The sequence below is a fragment of the Anolis sagrei genome, chromosome 2 (assembly GCF_037176765.1).
Source record: "Anolis sagrei isolate rAnoSag1 chromosome 2, rAnoSag1.mat, whole genome shotgun sequence".
NCBI lineage: Eukaryota > Metazoa > Chordata > Lepidosauria > Squamata > Dactyloidae > Anolis > Anolis sagrei.
The window spans coordinates 1,570,927-1,591,100 of record NC_090022.1 but is presented as its reverse complement, the minus strand read 5'-3'; the positions used below and the strand labels follow the sequence as shown (position 1 = coordinate 1,591,100).

Sequence of the window (20,174 nt, the reverse complement as noted above, 5' to 3'; positions counted from 1 at the left end):
ACCCCTCATGGACCAGCCCACGCCAGAGCTCCCTGTCGGCCGTCACCACCCCCAGCTCCTTCAAGGTCAGTCCAGTCACTTCAAGGATGCCATCCATCCTCCTTGCCCTTGGTCGGCCCCTCTTCCTTTTGCCTTCCACTTTCCCCAGCATCATTGTCTTCTCTAGGCTATATATATATGTATATATATATAGAGAGAGAGCCTATATATATATAGATATATATATTGCCTAAGGAGCCCCCGGTGGCGCAGTGGGTTAAAGCACTGAGCTGCTGAGCTTGTTGAACGAAAGGTCGCAGGTTTGATTCCGGGGAGCGGTGTGAGCTTCCGCTGTCAGCCCTAGCTTCTGCCAACCTAGCAGTTCGAAAACTTGCAAATGTGAGTAGATCAATAGGTACTGCTCCGGCGGGAATGTAAGGGCGCTCCACGCAGTCATGCCGGCCACATGACCTTGGAGGTGTCTACGGACAACGCTGGCTCTTTGGCTTAGAAATGGAGATGAGCACCACACCCCAGAGTCAGACATGACTGGACTTAATGGCAAGGGACTACCTTTACCTTTTATATAGCCTATATATATATATTGCTGCCATTCCTATGCACCTAGGCATTTTGTTTGTGTATGCATATATTTGGGTATGCATATATATGTCTATTCCAGGGATACATATGTATCCCTGGAATAGACATATATATGTATACACAAATATATGCATACACAAATAAAATGCCTAGGAGTGCATAGGAATGGCAGCAACAGGCTGTCCTGCTGGGCTGCCACCTCTAGGCTTGTCCCTGGGAGGGGGCGGGGCTTGGCCCGTGACGTCACGCACTGGCGGGGGAAAGAAGAGCCCGGGGAAGGGGGCGGGGCCAGAGCGGAGCGGAAGTGACGCGCCCTCCCCTCAGGAGAGACGGAAGGCCAAGGCACCGGAAGAGGGAAGAAGAGCAGGAGCAGGAAGAAGAGCGGCAGAGGCAGCAGCAGGTAATGGGGGAGGCAGGCCCAAAGCAGAGGGCAGGCCTGGGCGGGGAGCAGCCAGGAAAGCCGCCTGGGCTCAGGGCTAAGCAGGCCAGGCCCACCAATCATAACAGGCCCATTCAGATCCGTTTGACAGGATCCCTTATGACACCAGGCCTGGGCCCACTTGGGCCCTCCCTCCCTCCCTCCCCCCATGTGTTTTGGACTCCAACTCCCACAATCCCTGGCCTCAGCCCCCTTCCTTTTCTCCTTTATTGGTCGATTATATGACATTTCTAACAGAACAAAGCAAACAAACAGACAGAATACAAAATGTGTGAGTTTGGTAGTTGGTTAAATGCCCTTTGACCAGTATCTGGACACTTGGGTGCCTCTGGTGTTGCCGCAAGGAGGTCCTCCATTGTGCATGTGGCAGGGCCCAGGTTGCATTGCAGCAGGTGGTCAGTGGTTGGCTCTTCTCCACACTCACATGTCAAGGATTATTCCACTTTGTGGCCCCATTTCTTGAGGTTGGTTCTGCATCTCGTGGTGCCAGAGCGCAGTCTGTTCAGCGCCTTCCAAGTCGCCCAGCGGAGAGTCTCTCATTGGGTATCAGCCATTGGTTGAGGTTCTGGGTTTGAGCCTGCCACTTTTGGACTCTCGCTTGCTGAGTGTCTCTGTAGATCTTAGAAAACTATTTCTAGATTTCAGTCGTTGACATGCTGGCAGATACCCAAACAGGGGATGAGCTGGAGATAGAATCATAGAATCCAAGAGTTGGAAGAGACCTCATGGGCCATCATCCAGTCCAACCCCATTCTGCCAAGAAGCAGGAATATTGCATTCAAATCACCCCTGACAGATGACCATCCAGCCCCTGTTTAAAAGCTTCCAAAGAAGGAGCCTCCACCACCCTCCGGGGCAGAGAGTTCCACTGCTGAATGGCTCTCACAGACAGGAAGTTCTTCTTCATGTTCAGATGTCTCTGCCTTGGTCCTTTCACTATTGGCTGCCACTTCCCGGCGGATGTCAGGTGGTGCAACACCGGCTAAACAGTGTCATTGGTCGTGTCATCAGCAACCAGTCCATTGTATTACATTTCTAATAGAACAAAGCAAACAAACTGAGAAAATACAAAATTTGTGAGTTTGGTAGTTAATTAAATGTCCTTTGACCAGCATCTGGCCCCTTGGAGTGCCTCTGGTGTTGCCGCAAGGAGGTCCTCCATGGTGCATCATGTGGCAGGGCTCAGGGTGCATTGCAGCAGGTGGTCAGTGGTTTGCTCTTCTCCGCACTCGCATGTCGTGGAATCCACTTTGTGGCCCCATTTCTCTGCATCTCGTGGTGCCACAGCACAGTCTGTTCAGTGCCTTCCAAGTCGCCCAGTCTTCTGTGTGCCCAGGGGGGAGTCCCTCATCTGGTATCACCCACAGATTGAGGTGCTGGGTTTGAGCCTGCCACTTTTGGACTCTCGCTTGCTGAGGCGTTCCAGCGAGTGTCTCTGTAGATCTTAGAAAACTGTGTCTGGAGAGACTCCCCCCTGGGCAAACAGAAGACCAGGCGACATGGAAGGCGCTGAACAGACTGTGCTCTGGCACCATGAGATGCAGAGCCAACCTTCAGAAATGGGGCCACAAAGTGGAATCCTCGGCATGCGAGTGCAGAGAAAAACAAACCACTGACAACTTGCTGCAATGCAACCTGAGCTCAGCCACATGATGCCCAATGGAGGACCTTCTTGCGGCAACACCAGAGGCACTCCAAGTGGCCAGATACTGCTCAAAGGACATTTAACCAACTACCAAGTTTGCAAAATCTGTGTGTGTGTGTTTTTTCTTTTTAATCTGTGTGTTTGTTTTGTTCTGTTAGAATTGTAATACAATGGTATGGTTGCTGATGACACGATAAATAAATGTCTGGATTTAAGTCGTTGACGTGCTGGCTGATACCCAAACAGGGGATGAGCTGGAGATGTCTCTGCCTTGGTCCTCTCACTATTGGCTGCTACTTCCTGGCGGATGTCAGGTGGTGCAATACCAGCTAAGCAGTGTAATTTCTCCAGTGGTGTAGGGCACAGACACCCCGTGATAATGCGGCATGTCTCATTAAGAGCCACATCCACTGTTTTAGCGTGGTGAGATGTGTTCCACACTGGGCATGCGTACTCAGCAGCAGAGTAGCACAGCGCAAGGGCAGATGTCTTCACTGTGTCTGGTTGTGACCCCCAGGTTGTGCCAGTCAGCTTTCGTATGTTATTGTTTCTAGCACCCACTTTTTGCTTGATGTTCAGGCAGTGCTTCTTGTAGGTCAGAGCACGGCCCAGAGTGACTCCCAGGTATTTGGGTGCACTGCAGTGGGATTCCTTCCCAGGTAATAATCCTCAGAGCTCAGGATGCTTGTCTGTTCTTGAGATGAAAGGCACATGTCTCCTTTTCTCCTGTATAAATATATGCATAATAACTGCGTAAATATATATAGAATCTATCTATATATAAATGCTCTGTGCATAATGAGTACCTTAAAAACAAAAGAACCAATGAACAAAATCACCCCTAATTTGGCAACAAAACGTCTCACAACACAAGGAGTGACCATCACTCAAAAAATTATGATTTTGTTATTTGTGAGTTGTAGTTGCTGGGATTTATAGTTAACCTACAATCAAAGAACACTCTGAACTCCACCAATGATGGAATTGAACCAAACTTGGGACTCAGAACTTCCATGACCAACAGAAAAGACTAGAAGGGTTTGGTCGGTATTGACCTTGAGTTTGGGAGATATAGTTCACCTACATGTAGAGGGCACTGTGGACTCAAACAATGATGGAACTGGACCAAACTTGGCACGAATACTCAATATGCCCAAATATGAATACAGATGGAGTTTGGGGGAAATAGACCTTGACATTTGGGATTTGTAGTTACTGGGATTTATCGTTCACCTACAATCAAAGAGCATTCTGAATCCCACAAACGACAGAATTGGGGTAAATTTCCCACACAGAACCCCCATGACCAACAGAAAATACTTAAGGCCATCCAGTCCAATTCTCTTCACCAGGGCAAGAAAATGTAAACAAAGCCCTCCTGACAAAGAGCCATCCAGCCATAGATATAGAGAGATAGATATGATTCACACACACACAGATATTGTGTCCTAGATTTGAAAGGGACCCCTAAAGAAGGACTATGACATGATACATATTCCAGAGTGGGCAAACCAGACAATCTTCACATCAACACTGACAAAGAAACAAGAAATATTAGAAACCAACACTTTCTCGTTACTTTATTTTCCAGATCACCAGACTGGGCCACAGCAATGCATGGCAGGGGAGAGCTAGTATATATATATTTATATATATGGGTGTGTGTGTGTATTAAATAGCATCAATAAGTACATACTGATGGCAATAAGAGGGAGCCATCAAAGTGCAGATCAATTTTACAATTGATGTCAATGATGGTTGCATTTTCATTAATAGAGGAGAAGAAGCAATGCCAACAGTAATAATAATAATAATAATAATAATAATAATAATAATAATAGCTGACACAATGTGAGGATTTAAAGATTGAACTGCAAAGACTCTGGCACAAGCCACTCAAGGGGGTCCCAGTGGTGATGGGCACACTGGGTTACTTTAGGCACTGGCCTAAAGACCTTGGCCTGGACTTAAACACAATTGGCACTGAGAAGATTACCAGCTGCAGAAGGCCACCCTACTAGGATCTGCACGTATTATTTGCTGATATATCACACAGTTCTAGATGCTTGGGAAGTGTCCGACATGTGATCCAATACAACAGCCAGCAGAGTGACCTTGTTTGCTGTGAACTCATCTTGTTGTTCTTCTAATAATAATAGTAATAATTCTTACTAATAACAATAATAATAATCTTCTGCTAACCTAGCAGTTTGAAAATATGCAGGTGTGAGTATATCAATAGGTACCGCTTCTGTGGGAAGGTAACAGCGCTCCATGCAGTCATGCCTATGGCCACATGACCTTAGAGGTGTCTACGGACAACGCTGGCTCTTTGACTTAGAAATGGAGATGAGCACCAGAATCCCAGAGTTGGACACAACTGGACTTAATGACAGGGGAAACTTTTACCTTTTAATAATAGTAATAATAATAGCAGCAGCAGCAACAAAGCATTCAGACATCTCAGGGCAGCTTACAGTCAAATCAGTTTGAAATGAGATATCATTAGAATATTATAGACTAAAATAGATAAATAGATTATCAATAGAGCAGGAGAAGCAATGCCAACAACAGCAATAATAATAATAATAATAACAACAACAACAATAATAATACACCCAAGCATCTCAGGACAGCTTACAGTGAAATCACTTTAAAACAATATGTCAACAAGAATGTTGTTTGTATTGTCGGAGGCTTTCATGGCCGGAATCACTGGGTTGTTGTAGGTTTTTTCAGGCTATATGGCCATGTTCTAGAGGCATTTTCTCCTGGCATTTCGCCTGCATCTATGGCAAGCTACCTCTGAGGATGCTTGCCATGGTTGCAGGCAAAACACCAGGAGAAAATGCCTCTAGAACATGGCCATATACCCCGAAAAAACCTACAACAATCCAAGAATGTTGTTGTTTTGTAAGAATGCCTTTATTAAGAGACAAGAAGAAGCAATGCCATTACTACTAGTAATAATGATAATAATACTGCCTATAATGACAATATGTCTTCTTCTTCCGCATCCACAAATACCAAGCCAGATAGACTTTGATGTGTTTTGTGTATTTTTAATTTTTTTTTCAAAGGAAGCTTCTCAGTTATCAGTTGTAAGAGTATTTTAAATTGCTTTTAGGATATTTGTTGTAATGCTTACTTATGTTTTAGTTAACGATGTCTTATGGGATTGTCTTGTTTTATTTTTCATCACAATGCTTAATTCTTCGCCATAAGCTCACTGTTATTACTGCTATTAGTGTGCTTTATTGTGTATTATTTTGATACGTTTGTAATAATAATAATAAAACTTTATTTATATTCCGCTCCATCTCCCGCGGGGGAACTCAGAGCGGTTCCCAGGTAATATCACATACAAAGTAAAAAACAACATAACCATAAGATTAACAAAAGCAAAATATAAGCATAAAATTTTTCACCATAATTGTCGTTTGTATTCATTTGAGGCATTGAATGCTTGCCCTTTTTTGTGCGTAAACTGCCGTGAGTTCCTTTCGGGCACAGAGAGAGAGGGAGGTCAAGAAATAAAGTATTATTATTATTATTATTATTAATCAAATATTTGTTGTCAAATAGGTTGACAATTAGAAAACCAGACTTTTTCTGAAAATAATAATAATGATAATAATAATAATAATAATAATAATAATAGGACTGGATGACCCTTCTGGTTTCTTCTAACTCCCCGGAAACTTTGAGCCTTGTAGTCCAAATAGCAGGTGTGCCATTGCTTGCTCTCTGGAGTTATTTTGGGGGGTGGAGTGTTCACACCCTCAATGTGACTGCTTCTGACCGCTCCTTCTTCTCCCCGACTGACTCTCGCAGGGCTCCGGCCGCCATGGCCACACCGGCCAATGCCCAGAGCGCCAGCAAGACCTGGGAGCTCAGCCTTTACGAACTCCACCGGACACCCCAGGTGAGGGGATGTGGGGGGCTGCACACCTACCTCCCTTCTCCAGTTCTGGGAAGGAAGGCCTCCCTCACAATGGCTCTACGGCTCACTTGGTGGCTCTTCCTTCCTTTCTTTCCTCCCTCCCTTTCCCTCATACACCATCTCCCTTTCCCTTTTCTTCCCTTCTTCCCTTGCTTTCCCTTCTACCTCTTTCCTATTCTTCCTTACTTCCTTCTTTCCACATATCTCTTCTTCCCTTCCTTTCTCTTTCTTTTTCTCTCCTTCCTTCGCCTAATATTTTCTCCTTTAACCATTCTCTTCTCTCTTTCTTCCCTTCTTTTTCCTCCCACCCTCCTTCACTTTTCTTCTTCACTTGCTTTCCTGCATACACCTTCTCTCCTCTTCTTTCTTTCCTTTCCTTTCCCTTCTCTTCTTTTGTCTTTGTTTCCTCCTTTCTTCTGATACTTCCCCTCTTTTTATTTCTTCCTTCCCTCCCTTTCTTTTCTTTCCCTTCCTTTTTCTCCTTCCTGCTTTTCTTCCTTCTTCCCTTCCCCTCAAACACATGTCACTTTGCTTTCTCTCTCCTGTCTCTGTATTTCCTTCCTTCCTTTCCTATATACCTTCCCTCCTTACCTTTTTCCTCCATCCTTCCCTTCTTTTCTTCTTTCTTTCTTTCCCCTTCCTTCTCTCTGTCTTTCTTCCAATCCCCCTTCTTCCTTTATTCTCATTTCCTTCCTTTTTCACTGTTCTTCCTTCTTCCCTTCCCTTCATACACATGTCTCTTTCCTCTCTCTCTCTCCTCTGTCTCTTTCTTTCTTTCCTTCCTTACTTCCTTCTTTCCCTCCCTGCATATCTTTCCCCGCTTTCCTTTCCCTTCCTTCCTTCCTTCCTTCCTTCCTTCCTTCCTTCCTTCCTTCCTTCCTTCCTTCTTCCCCCTTCCTTCTCTCTCTCTCTCTTTCGTCATTCTTTTCCTCTTTGTTTTTTGCTGTCCTTTCTTTTTTCCTTCATATACATGTCACTTTCCTTTCTCCTCCATCTCTCACTCCTCTTCCTTCCTTCCTTCCTTCTCTCTTTCTTTCTTCACACCCACCAAGGAAGCCACACAAACGGTATATATCTTGGATTATAGAACTGTAAAGGGATAACATGTACATCCGTCTCCCTCGTGCGCTTTGCAGGAGGCGCTGATGGACGGGACAGAGATTGCGGTCTCCCCGCGCAGCCTGCACAGCGAGCTCATGTGCCCCATCTGCCTGGACATGCTCAAGCACACCATGACCACCAAGGAGTGCCTCCACCGCTTCTGCTCCGATTGCATCGTCACCGCCCTTCGCAGCGGGTACGGGACCACGGCACACGTGTGCGCACGGGAGACATGCAACTGGAGGGGGGCTTATTGGTCTGGATGTGGATGAAATGAACCCTTCTCTCCCTCGTCCCTCTCCTCCAGGAACAAGGAGTGCCCCACGTGCCGCAAGAAGCTGGTCTCGAAGCGCTCGCTCCGCCCGGACCCCAACTTTGACGCGCTCATCTCCAAGATCTACCCCAGCCGCGACGAGTACGAGGCCCACCAGGACCGGGTCCTGGCCAAGCTCAACCGCCTCCACAACCAGCAGGCCCTACGCAGCAGCATGGAGGAGGGCCTCAAGGTCCAGGCCATGAACAGGTCAGTGGGGCCTGCATGGGGAAGGGAGAAAGGACACGTTGGCTGGGCAGGAGGAAGGGGGCTGGGCTAGATGGCCTTGAGAGGTCCTGCCCAGCCATCGACCCCTCTCTCGGTCCACATCTGCAACCTGCCTTTCTCTGCTTGTGATCCATGTTCTGCTGTCAACTTCAGCCCTTCTCCAGGTGTTTTGGACATCAACTCCCACAATTCCTCACAGCCTGAGGCCCCTTCCTTTTCCTTCTGAGGCTGTGAGGAATTGTGGGAGTTGAAGTCCAAAACACCAAGTTTGCCCAGGCCTGGTCTATGGTCTGTCAAACAATTTCCCACTTGAACCCGAATCTTAACTTATGTCTGTCTAATGCCAAAACATTAGATAGACATGATCGAATCCATCTACGCTCAATGTAGATGTGCCCTACTTATGATCTGTCTAGGATCAGTGTATGACCTACCTACCTGCAATCAATCTTGGATCAATCTGTCTGTGCCAGTGTTTCTCAATCTTCCTAATGCCGCAACCCCTTAAATACAGTTTCTCATGTATGTTGTGGTGACCCCCAACCATAAAATTATTTTTGTTGCTCCTTTATAACTGTTTATTTATTTTATTTCTCGTGTCAGGACAACCAGTCAAATTATATTACATTTCTAACAGAACAAAGCAAACAAACAGACAAAATACAAAATTTGTGAGTTTGGTAGTTGGTTAAATGTCCTTTGACCAGTATCTGGCCACTTGGAGTGCCTCTGGTGTTGCCGCAAGGAGGTCCTCCCTTGTGCATGTGGCAGGGCTCAGGGTGCATTGCCGCAGGTGGTCAGTGGTTTGCTCTTCTCCACACTCGCATGTCGTGGATTCCACTTTGTGGCCCCATTTCTTGAGGTTGGCTCTGCATCTCGTGGTGCCTTCCAAGTCGCCCAGTCCTCTGCATGCCCAGGAGGGAGTCTCTCATTTGGTATCAGCCATTGGTTGAGGTTCTGGGTTTGAGCCTGTTGGATGTGAGTTCTGGGTTTGGGGGACATGAGAGAAGCCTCCTCGCAGGATTGCAAGACATCTGGGCGTCCCATGGGCAACGTCTTTGTAGACGGCTGATTCTCTTGCCACGGAAGCGACCAGCATGCAAGCAAGCAAGCAAAACAACCAACGGTCCTTTTCAGGACCAACCATGACAACAATCTCAATCAACATCGAAGGCATGTCAGCTGCCAAACAACAACTGCTTTATGAACTGTGCCGAGATAAGAAATGCGATGTGTTGTGTGTCCAAGAAACACACAGGGATGAACAACAGAAACGACCCAAAGTCCCAGGAATGATCCTAGTAGTGAAAGACCACATGTGCAGTATGGAAGCGCCGTCTTTGTCAAACCAGGCCTCCAAGTCAGCAGTGCCCACAACACTGAAGAAAACAATATCGAGGTTATAACAGTAGAGCTTAATAACATCACCATCACCTCTGTGTACAAGCCCCCAAATGAAGAGTTCTGCTTCTCCTCCCCCGAGAACTTTGACAGGCATCAAAGGGCGGTAGTAATTGGTGACTTCAACAGCCATAGCCACGTATGGGGCTATGCCCAAGAGGACAGAAATGGAGAGGCTGTCCTGTCCTGGTCTGAACTGCACAAACTATCACTCATCCATGATAGCAAGCTCCCACCATCCTACAACAGCGGGAGATGGCACCGAGGTTATAACCCAGACCTCTTATTTGTGAGCGACAGCATCGTACAGCAATGCACCAAATCAGTGGGACCACCAATCCCAAACACACAGCACCGACCTATGCTAACTGTTCCCAACTATAAGGCCCCAGGAAGTTCGATTTAAATGAAGATTCAACTTCAGAAAGGCAGATCGGATTAAATTCTCAGACATGTTAGATGACATGATCACATCGGTCATGCCAATCCCTGAGGAATACGAGCATTTTATTGAAATAGTGAAAACCTGCTCACGGGCCTCCATACCGAGAGGCTGCAGAACCAACTACCTTCAGGGCATTACCCCTGAAACAGCTGCCTTGTTGGAAAACTATTACAGGCTCTACAACGAAGACCCATTTAGTGAGCAGACTCTTCAGGCAGCGCAGAACATTGTGTCCTCCAAGCCAAGAAAGAACAGTGGATCAAGCTGATCACAGAGGTCGACATGGGCAGGAGCAGCCAGAAGGCCTGGAGGCTGCTGAGACGGTTGAGCAATGTCCCCTCACAAACTAATACCCATGCCAACATAAAGGCAGATCAGATAGCATACCAACTCTTGAAGAATGGGAAACCCAACCTTGCCACCAAAGAACTTTGGTCCAAAAGCAAGGCGCTGGCTGCTGGAGCTGATGAACAACTGCACTGCATCCTGTCAGATCCCCAAAATCTGGAGGAAAGCAAGAGTCATCGCCATCTTTACAACTGTAATTTTGCTACTGTTATGAGTCGTAATGTCAGTATCTGATATGCAGGATATATTTTCACTCTATGGACCACATTTGGCACAAATACTCAGTATGCCCAAATTTGAATACTGATGAAGTTGGGGTGGGTTGATATCGTCATTTGGGAGTTGTAGTTGCTGGGATTTATTGTTTACCTACAATCAAAGAGCATTCTGAACTCCACCAACAATGACATTGAGCCAAACTTGGCACACAGCATTCCCATGACCAACTGAAAATACGGGAAGGGTTTGGTGGGCATTGCAGTGTTTGCAGTGTACCCTTCGTGAGTCTAGAGGGTGGCCTGGATGGCCCTTTGATGCCCCTTCCAGCACTGTTTGGAGTGTGCCTTCCTTGGTGGGTCTCAGGGAGTGGTCCGGATGGCCCTTGGGCGCCCCTACCGAATGCGTGTGCTTCTCTCCCACCAGGGGTCAGCGCGTCCGGAGGCACCCTCATGAGTCGGACAACGCCACCTTCAGCGGGGCGGAGGACAACTGCGACAGCCGCTCGCACATGAGCAACGCCTCGGCCCCCAGCCAGAGCGGGACCCCCGGCCCCAGCCGCAGCAAGCGCTCCCGGGCCTCGGAGGACGGATCGGGGCCCGAGCAGGAGGCCTCCCACGACGGAGGGGCAGGGGGAGGGGATGGAGGAGAGAGAGCGGAGGAGCCCGGCACCGGAGTAGGAGGCGGCGGCGGCAGCGGAGGAGGAGCGGGCAGCGGCAGCGAGATCGAGCTGGTCTTCCGGCCCCACCCGGTCCTGGTGGAGAGAGGGGGCTACTCCCAGACCAGGTGAGGAGGGGTCAGTGCGGGGAAAGGGGGACCGTGGAGGAGAAGGGACACGGCTGGGTCCGCAGGTGGACAACCCCCTCACCTTCAGTAGAGCCGCTCTTCAAGGATGGGCCTCCTGAACATCTGTGGATGTTCTCCCCACACAATGATCTCTCTCCCCATGAATGGACCTCGTATTTGGAGCCCCTCCCCCTCAGTGGGCCCCCTCCCCAGGGATGAAGCCTTTGCCCCTCAAATGGACCCCCAATCCCCATGAATTGACCGCCTCTTCAAGGATGGACACCTCCACACAGGTGCCCATGGGTCTCTTCTCCATCAATGGAGCCCATCCCCTCACATGGACTCTCGCTCCATAGGTAGAGCCACACCTCACCAGAGGACACCTCCCCATGCCCCCCGTTCTGTGCAGATGGAGGGACATCTCCCCTCTCCATAAATAGAAGGGTTTTGGGAGAAGGACAGCTTCTCCTGTATTTGGCTTTGATCCTGATGAGGCACCTTGAATGGAGGGTGGACTTCCTTTGTGGTAGTCTTTAAGGTGGGCTCGGCTCCATGCTTAGGGTGTTGAGCCCCCCACATTTCCCCCTAACTTCTCCCTCCCTCCCGCCCCACGTGCCAGGTACGTGAAGACCACGGCCAACGCCACGGTGGACCACCTCTCCAAGTACCTGGCGCTGCGCATCGCCCTGGAGGAGGCCCCCACCCCTGGCCCCGAGCCCCCCGCCCTGCGCGACGTCAGCGAGAAGCAGTACACCATCTACATCACCACCCCGGGAGGGGCCTTCACGGTACGGAGGGGAGGGGGAGGGGCTAGTGGGCAGGGGGCGGGGCAACAGCGGGCAGGCAGGCAGGGAGGATGTTTTCATGCTTGCATATTATGTGTATATATTCAATTGTGTGGTTATTCTTTTAATGTAAGCCACGTGGAGAGATAAAGCTGGGTATAAATCAATAATAATAATAATAATAATAATGCAGAATTAGTGCCTCCTAACTTTATTCTCTTTCCCTCATTGCTCCCTCCATTCCTCCTTCCTTTTCCTCCTTTTTTCTTTCTGCTTTCTTCTCTTTCCTTCCTTCCTTCCCACCCTCCCTCCTTCCTTCTTCCCTTTCCATCCCTCCTTGCTTCTTATCTTGCCCCGTTCATCCTTCCTTCTCTTTCCTTCCTTCCTTCCTTCCTTCCTTCCTTCCTTCCTTCCTTCCTTCCCTCTCTTATTCCTAACTTCTATCATCCCTTCTCCTGCCTTCCCTTTCTTCTGCTTCTTTCCTTCCGCTGTTCCTCCCTCCCCCTCGCCTCCCTCCTTTTCTTCCGTCTCTTTCCTACTTTCCTTCCTTCCTTCCTCCCTCCATTCCTCCTTCCCTTTCTTTCCCTTTCTTCCCCTTCCTCCTTCCCTCCTCTCTTTTCCTCCCTCTTTCTTTTCTTACCCCTTCCATCCATCTGGCCTTCCTTCTCTTTCCTTCCTTCCTTCTTTCCTCCCTCTCTCCCTCCCTTCTCCCTAACTTCCACCTTCCCTTATCCTTCTCTTTTTTCTACTTCTTTCCTTCCTCTGTCCCTCTCTTCCTCCTTTCTTCTGTCTCTTTCATCCATCCCTTCCTTCCTTCTTTCCTCCCTTTTCTCATTTGCTCCCTCTCTCTTTTCTTCCTTCTCTTCTCTCCTTCCTTCTGCCTTTCCTCCTTCCCCTTCCTCTGTCCCTCCCCTCTTTTCCCTCTTCTGTCTTTTCTTGCCCCTTTTATCCATCTGGCCTTTCTTCTCTTTCCTTCCTTCCCTTCTTCTCTTCTTCCCTCCCTCCCTCCCTTCTTCCTAACTTCCACCTTCCCTTATCCTTCGTTTCCTTTCTTCTGCTTCCTTTCTCTATTCCTCCCTCCATCTTTCTTCCTCCTTTCTCTTTCTTTCCTTCCTCCTTTCTTCTGTCTTTCATCCCTTCCTTCCTTCCTTCTTCTCTTTTGCTCCCTTTCTCTTTTCTTTCCTTCCTTCCTTCTCTTTCCTTCCTTCCTCCTTCCCTTATCCTTCCTTCTCTTTCTTTATATTCTCCATCCGTCCCTCCCTCCTCCTTCCTTTGTTCATTCTCCTTCCTTCCTTCTCTTTGCCTTTCCTCCTTCCCTTTCTTTCCCTCTCTCCCTCCCTCCCTCCCCTTTTCCCTCCTCTCTCTTTTCTTGCCCTTTGTATCCATCCTTCCTTCTCTTTCCTTCCTTCTGTTCCTTCTTTCCTCCCTCCGTTCTTCCTAACTTCCACCTTCCCTTCCCTTCTTTCCCTCTCTTCTGCTGCTTTCCTTCCTCCATTCCTCCCTCACTCCCTTCTTTGTTCCTTCTTTCTCTTTCGTTCTCTTCCTCCCTCCCTCCTTGTCTCCAGACGCTGAATGGCTCTGCGACCCTGGAGCTGGTGAACGAGAAGTACTGGAAGCTGAGCCGGCCCCTGGAGCTCTACTATGCCCCCACCAAGGAGCAGAAGTAGCCCCAAGGGGGACACCCGATGCTGCCCCCCCCCCTTTCACTCTCTGGGCCCCAAAAGGACTCTGGAGGGCGGCACCGGGTTCACGTTCCAGGACTCAGAGAGAGAGAGAGGGAGGCTGGCCTTGCCCTTTGGGGGAAACCTTCCTGCGAAGGAAGGACGGAAGGAAGGAAGGATAGAAGGAGCCTTGCCAACGGCAAACCCGCCTTCGGCTGAGCAAGTCTCTCCTGGCACCCCCCCCCCCTTCTCTCCCCCTCCTCGCAAAGAAGGACTCCTTCCGGCCCCGCTTTGGCTTCTCTCTTTTGCTCCCTTTGGCTTGACTGACGGACCGCTCGCTCGCTCACTGGCTGGCTGCTGCTTCCCCCACACGTTGGGGGCCGGGGGAGAGGGCAGGGGGGGGGCGAGGGCGAGGAGGCCACAGGCGCAATGTTTTGGATCCCTGGCCTTTTTACAGACGCAGAGGTATTTTCCTCCTCTTTTTTGTGGAAATGAATTCATCACGGAAGTTTTGGGTCACTTTGGAAACTCATCCCCAGAGTCTGTCTGTCTTTCCTCCGCCTGCAGCAGCTCTTCCTTTCTAGATCAACACTGCCCTCTCCTGACAGCATTTGAGCACTGCATAGACACATGCCCAATCCCTTGGCTGCAGTTCCCATCATCCTCTGTCATTTCCCCCCAATATTTAAGTCCTGGGGAAAGGGGTCTGTGTGGGAAGGGTTGTCCAGATCCATCATTGGTGGGATTCAGAGTCGTTTCTGGATAGGAGCGGAGGTACTTCAACTCCCATCATCCAGATTCCACCCAGCCAAGCCTTAAAGTGGGTCAGCGAGGGGGAGGGGGGTCTGTGCACTAAGTTTGGCGGGAGTTACCAGGCTCTCTGAAAGTTGGGGCTATCTTGGAAAATACATACATTCGCTAAGTGGGAGCCGATGCAAATGAAAGTACTCCAAATACCATCATCCATGGTCTATCCTCCCTCAAAGCGCACCAGGATGTAAAGTGGGTCGTGGGGTTTCAGTGTGCCAAGTTTGGTCCAGGTTGGTCTTTTGTGGGGGTTACAGTGGCCTGTGGAAGTGGGAGCCAATCAGGAAGCTGCCACATGCATGCATGCATGCATACATACATACATACAAACAAACATTCACTAAGTGGGAGCTGGTGCAAATTAAAGTACTCCAAATCCCATCATCCATGGTCTATCCTCCCTTAAAGTGCACCAGGACGTAAAGTGGGTCGTGGGGTTTTGGTGTGCCAAGTTTGGTCCAGGTTGGTCTTTCGTGGGGGTTGCAGTGGCCTGTGGAAGTGGGAGCCAATCAGGAAGCTGCCACATGCATGCATACATACATACATACAAACATTCACTAAGTGGGAGCCGATGCAAATGAAAGTACTCCAAATCCCATCATCCGTGGTCTATCCTCCCTCAAAGTACACCAGGACGTAAAGTGGGTCATGGGGTTTTGGTGTGCCAAGTTTGGTCCAGGTTGGTCTTTCGTGGGGGTTGCAGTGGCCTGTGGAAGTGGGAGCCAATCAGGAAGCTGCCACATGCATGCATACATACATACATACAAACATTCACTAAGTGGGAGCCGATGCAAATGAAAGTACTCCAAATCCCATCATCCGTGGTCTATCCTCCCTCAAAGTACACCAGGACGTAAAGTGGGTCATGGGGTTTTGGTGTGCCAAGTTTGGTCCAGGTTGGTCTTTCGTGGGGGTTGCAGTGGCCTGTGGAAGTGGGAGCCAATCAGGAAGCTGCCGCATGCATGCATGCATGCATACATACAAACATTCACTAAGTGGGAGCCGATGCAAATGAAAGTACTCCAAATCCCATCATCCATGGTCTATCCTCCCTCAAAGTGCACCAGGACGTAAAGTGGGTCGTGGGGTTTTGGTGTGCCAAGTTTGGTCCAGGTTGGTCTTTCGTGGGGGTTGCAGTGGCCTGTGGAATTGGGAGCCAATCAGGAAGCTGCCACATGCATGCATGCATGCATGCATGCATACATACAAACATTCACTAAGTGGGAGCCGATGCAAATGAAAGTACTCCAAATACCATCATCCATGGTCTATCCTCCCTCAAAGTGCACCAGGACATAAAGTGAGTCGTGGGGTTTTGGTGTGCCAAGTTTGGTCCAGGTTTGTCTTTCATGGGGATCGCAGTGGCCTGTGGAATTGGGAGCCAATCAGGAATCTGCCACATGCATGCATACATACATACATACAAACATTCGCTAAGTGGGAGCCGATGCAAATGAAAGTACTCCAAATCCCATCATCCATGGTCTATCCTCCCTCAAAGTGCACCAGGACGTAAAGGGGTCGTGGAGTTTCGGTGTGCCAAGTTTGGTCCAGGTTGGTCTTTCGTGGGGGTCGCAGTGGCCTGTGGAAGTGGGAGCCAATCAGGAAGCTGCCACATGCATACATACATACATACAAACACTGACTTTTACATACAAACACTGATTTATATATTTAGATTACATTTAGATTATTATAGATTTAGATTAGATTTACCTTAGATTAATAATATAATAATAAAACTTTATTTATACCCCGCCACCATCTCCCCAAGGGGACTCGGGGCGGCTTACATGAGGCCACGCCCAACAACACATCAATAAACAACAAAGCAGCAAGCAAATAAAACAGGACAATTAATAATAACTCACATATAAACAATAAACACACAAAAATTTAGATAGATACAGACTAGCTTGGGTACTCGGAGATGCCCGGGTTACTTGAAAAAGTGTGTGTGTGGTGTGTGTATGTATGTGTATATATAGATAGATAGATAGATAGATAGATAGATAGATAGATAGATAGATAGGAAAATGCATAAGGTTGTGGGTGAACTACAACTCCCATCATGCTAGGTTAATCCCCTCAAACTCCATCAGTACTTAAAGTTGGGCATGTATGGTGAGTTTGCATCACGTGCATCACCGGTGGGTTCAGTGTGCTCCCTGGTTGCAGGGTGAACTACAACTCCCAACATGGGTCACTCCACTGCAACCCCTCCGGTAGGTTCGGTTGGTCATGCGGGTTCTGTGTGTCAAGTGTACTCCTGGACTATTGTCAGTATCTCTGGTTGCAGTGTCTCTGGATGTAGGTGAACTACAACTCCCAGAATGCAAGATTAATTCCCCCGCTCCAGAACTGCTCCTGTATATTCAGTTGGTCATGGGGGTTCTGTGTACCAAAAGTGGTCTAAGTCCATTGTCAGTTGGAGCCTTAGTTTCTCTGGGTGTAGGTGAACTACAACACCCAGAAATTAAGGTGAGTTCCCCTCAAACCATTCCAGTATGTTCAGTTGGTCATGGGGATTCTGTATCCAGTTACATTGCCAGTGTTGGGGGGGGGGGGGTGTCACAGTTCGCTGTATGTAGGTGAACTACAACTCTCAAAATCAAGGTCACCACCACACCACACCCCCAATCCCCTCCAGTATTCAAATTTGGGTGTATCGGGTATGCGTGCCAAGTTTGGTCAAGATCCATCTTTGTTTGGGTTTACAGTGCTCTCTGAATGTAGGTGAACTACAACTCCCCCAAATCAAGTTGAATCCCCCCCCCCCAAACCAGTCAAAAGGTTGGTTTTCTTTGTTTTAGTCATGGGGGTTCTGTGTGCCAAGTTAGGTCCAGGTCCATCATTGGTGGGGTTCAGAGCACTCTTTGATCTTAAATAAACTATAAATCCCAAGAAAAACAATATTCAAATGTTAAGATCCATTTCCCGTAAACCCCACCAGCATTGGAATTTGGGTTGATATGTTCTGTGTCTCAAGTTTGGTCCAGATCTATTGTCGTTTGGGTTCACAGTAGTCTCTGGGTGTAGGTGAACTACAAGTCCCATAAATCAAGGTCAACGCCCTCTAAACCCCACCAGTACCGGAATTTGGACTTAAGTTATGCGTGTCAAGTTTGGTCCAGATCTATTGTCATCTGGTTTCACAGTAGTCTCTGGATGCAGGTGAACTACAAGTCCCATAAATGAAGGTCAACCCCACCCGTAAAAAAACAATACCCCTCCAGAATTTTCTGTTGGTTGTGGGAGTTCTGTGTGCCAAGTTTGGTCCATGTCCATCGTTGGGGGCCCCTTCTATAAACAGAGGCTGGGTGGCCATCTGTCGGGAGGGCTTTGATTGTGGAGGACCCGAAGACTTCTCAATTCTTGTGGCTCTACAGCCAGCTCGTGTTGAAAGAAAACAACAGTGTGGTGCGTAGAGGACCCAAAGAATCAGGAATTCCTTATTTTCCCCATTCCCCCCTCCCCACTTTTGTGGGGTTCCTGTGCCCCCGACACACATGGAAGGCCAAGAGTAACTTCTTGAAAGCCAGAGTAACTTCTCCAAAGTGGCAGGCTGCTAGAGGTGTGTGAAGCGGCAGAAATCCATCTCAAAATTCAACTGCGTCCCTCCTGTTTCGTTTCGAGAAGATTTCGGCACGTAATTCAAATTCCCAAGTTTTGTTATTGTTTCGGTGAGATTCGTTCCATTATCAGCAATGGGGAAAACTGCAAGGCTTCATTCTCCGTCGTTTCTAATGGCTATCAGGATGAAACTTGCCATGCTCGTAGGCCACATTTACGACTCTAAGTTTGCCAAGTTTCAGAACGTTTCAGTCATCTGCTGATTTTCTAGACATTTTTAAAAAGTTTAACAAAGATTTTCAAATTTAAAAACAAAACAAAAGTATCCCTTTGAATTTCTGCACAATGGGACAACATGAGCAGGGCATCGTTCCTACAAAGTTTCAGAAAGATCTGGTTATCCACTGATTTTCAGGATTTTTCCCCCCCAATTTAAGCACACTGGTTTTTAAGCAGAGGCTAGATGGCCATCTACTGGGAAGGCTTGAATGGTGTTCCCCTGCCTGTTGAGTAGAGTTGAACTGGATGGCCCTTGGGGATCTCTTTAAACTCCCAGTATGATTCTATAAGCAGAGTCTGGATGGCCATCTGTCAGGAATGATTTAATGGGGGTCTTCCCTTTGAGTAGAAGGGGGGTGGGTCAGACTGAATGGCCCTTGGGTTCTCTTCCAACCCTATGAGTCCAATAATAATGGATAATATAATAGTAATTCCATCTTCCTGCTTGGCAAAAGGGGGTTGGACTGGATGGCCTTTGGAGGTCCTTCCAACTGCATGAGCCTGATGATGATGATAATAATAATAATTATAATAATGGCAATGGTAATAATAATAATGCATAATAATATAATAGTAATTCCATCTTCCTGCTTGGCAGAATGGTTTGGGACTGGATGGCCTTTGGGGGTCTCTTCCAAATGTGTGAGTCTAATTAATAATAATAATAACAACAACAATAATACATAATTGTAAATAATAATAATAATAATGCTATAACAGTAATTCCATCTTCCTTCCTGGCAGAAGGGGATTGGACTGGATGGGCTTTGTGGGTCCCGTCCAACTGTGTGAGTCTAATAAATAATAATAATAATTACAATAATGCATAATAGTAATTAATAATAGTAATAATAATAATACAGTAATTCCATCTTCCTTCCTGGCAGAAGGGGATTAGACTGGGTAGGCTTTGGGGGTCCCGTCCAACTGTGTGAGTCTAATAAATAATAATTACAATAATGCATAATAGTAATAATAATAATACTATAACAGTAATTCCACCTTCCTGCTTGACAGAATGGTTTGGGACTGGATGGCCTTTGGGGGTCCCTTCCAATTGTGTGAGTCTAATTGACAATAATAATAATAATAATAATAATAACAACAACAATGCATTATTCGCCGCTACATCACACAGTCCTAGACTCTTGGGAAGGGTCCGACGTGTGATCCAATACAACGGACAGCAGAGTGATCTTGTCTGCTGTGGACTCATCTTGTGTTTCACATAATAATAATAATAATAATAATAATAATAATAATAATAATAATAATAATGAATAATAATGAATAATAATGAATAATACTAAAATAGTAATTCCATCTTCCTGCTTGGCAGAATGGTTTGGAACTGGATGGTCTTTGGGGGTCCCTTCCAAATATGCGAGTCTAATTAATAATAATAATAATAACAACAACAACAACAACGCATTATTCGGTGATACATCACACAGTCCTAGACACTTGGGAAGTGTCTGACGTGTGATCCATACAACGGCCAGCAGAGTGATCTGGTCTGCTGTGGACTCATCTTGTTGTGTTTCTGATAATAATAATAATAATAATAATAATAATAATAATAATAATAATTTATAATAATAATAATAATAATAATAATTTAT

General features: G+C 47.4%; 1 protein-coding gene across 2 annotated transcripts; it reads left to right on the top strand.

The window, feature by feature from the left end:
* Positions 1-884: 884 nt before the first annotated feature.
* On the top strand, positions 885-14,425 carry RING1 (ring finger protein 1). Of its 2 annotated transcripts, none has more exons than XM_067464941.1 (7): positions 885-982; positions 6,501-6,591; positions 7,746-7,906; positions 8,018-8,233; positions 11,088-11,447; positions 12,067-12,235; positions 13,798-14,425. In XM_067464941.1, the coding sequence occupies exons 2-7, from the start codon at positions 6,514-6,516 to the stop codon at positions 13,897-13,899; spliced, it is 1,086 nt and encodes a 361-aa protein (XP_067321042.1). In that variant the 5' UTR covers positions 885-982; positions 6,501-6,513; the 3' UTR covers positions 13,900-14,425. The 2 variants fall into 2 exon arrangements, with proteins under 2 accessions (XP_067321042.1, XP_067321041.1); XM_067464940.1 differs by having other exon boundaries at positions 890-970; positions 6,498-6,591.
* Positions 14,426-20,174: the final 5,749 nt, after the last annotated feature.

Excerpts from the sequence above, each read along its gene's own strand:
- RING1 (XM_067464941.1), top strand. The coding sequence starts at position 6,514 with ATGGCCACACCGGCCAATGCCCAGAGCGCCAGCAAGACCTGGGAGCTC. Across the intron at positions 8,234-11,087 it reads AAGGTCCAGGCCATGAACAG|GGGTCAGCGCGTCCGGAGGC; the intron begins GTCAGTGGGGCC and ends CTCTCCCACCAG. Across the intron at positions 11,448-12,066 it reads GGGGGCTACTCCCAGACCAG|GTACGTGAAGACCACGGCCA; the intron begins GTGAGGAGGGGT and ends CCCACGTGCCAG.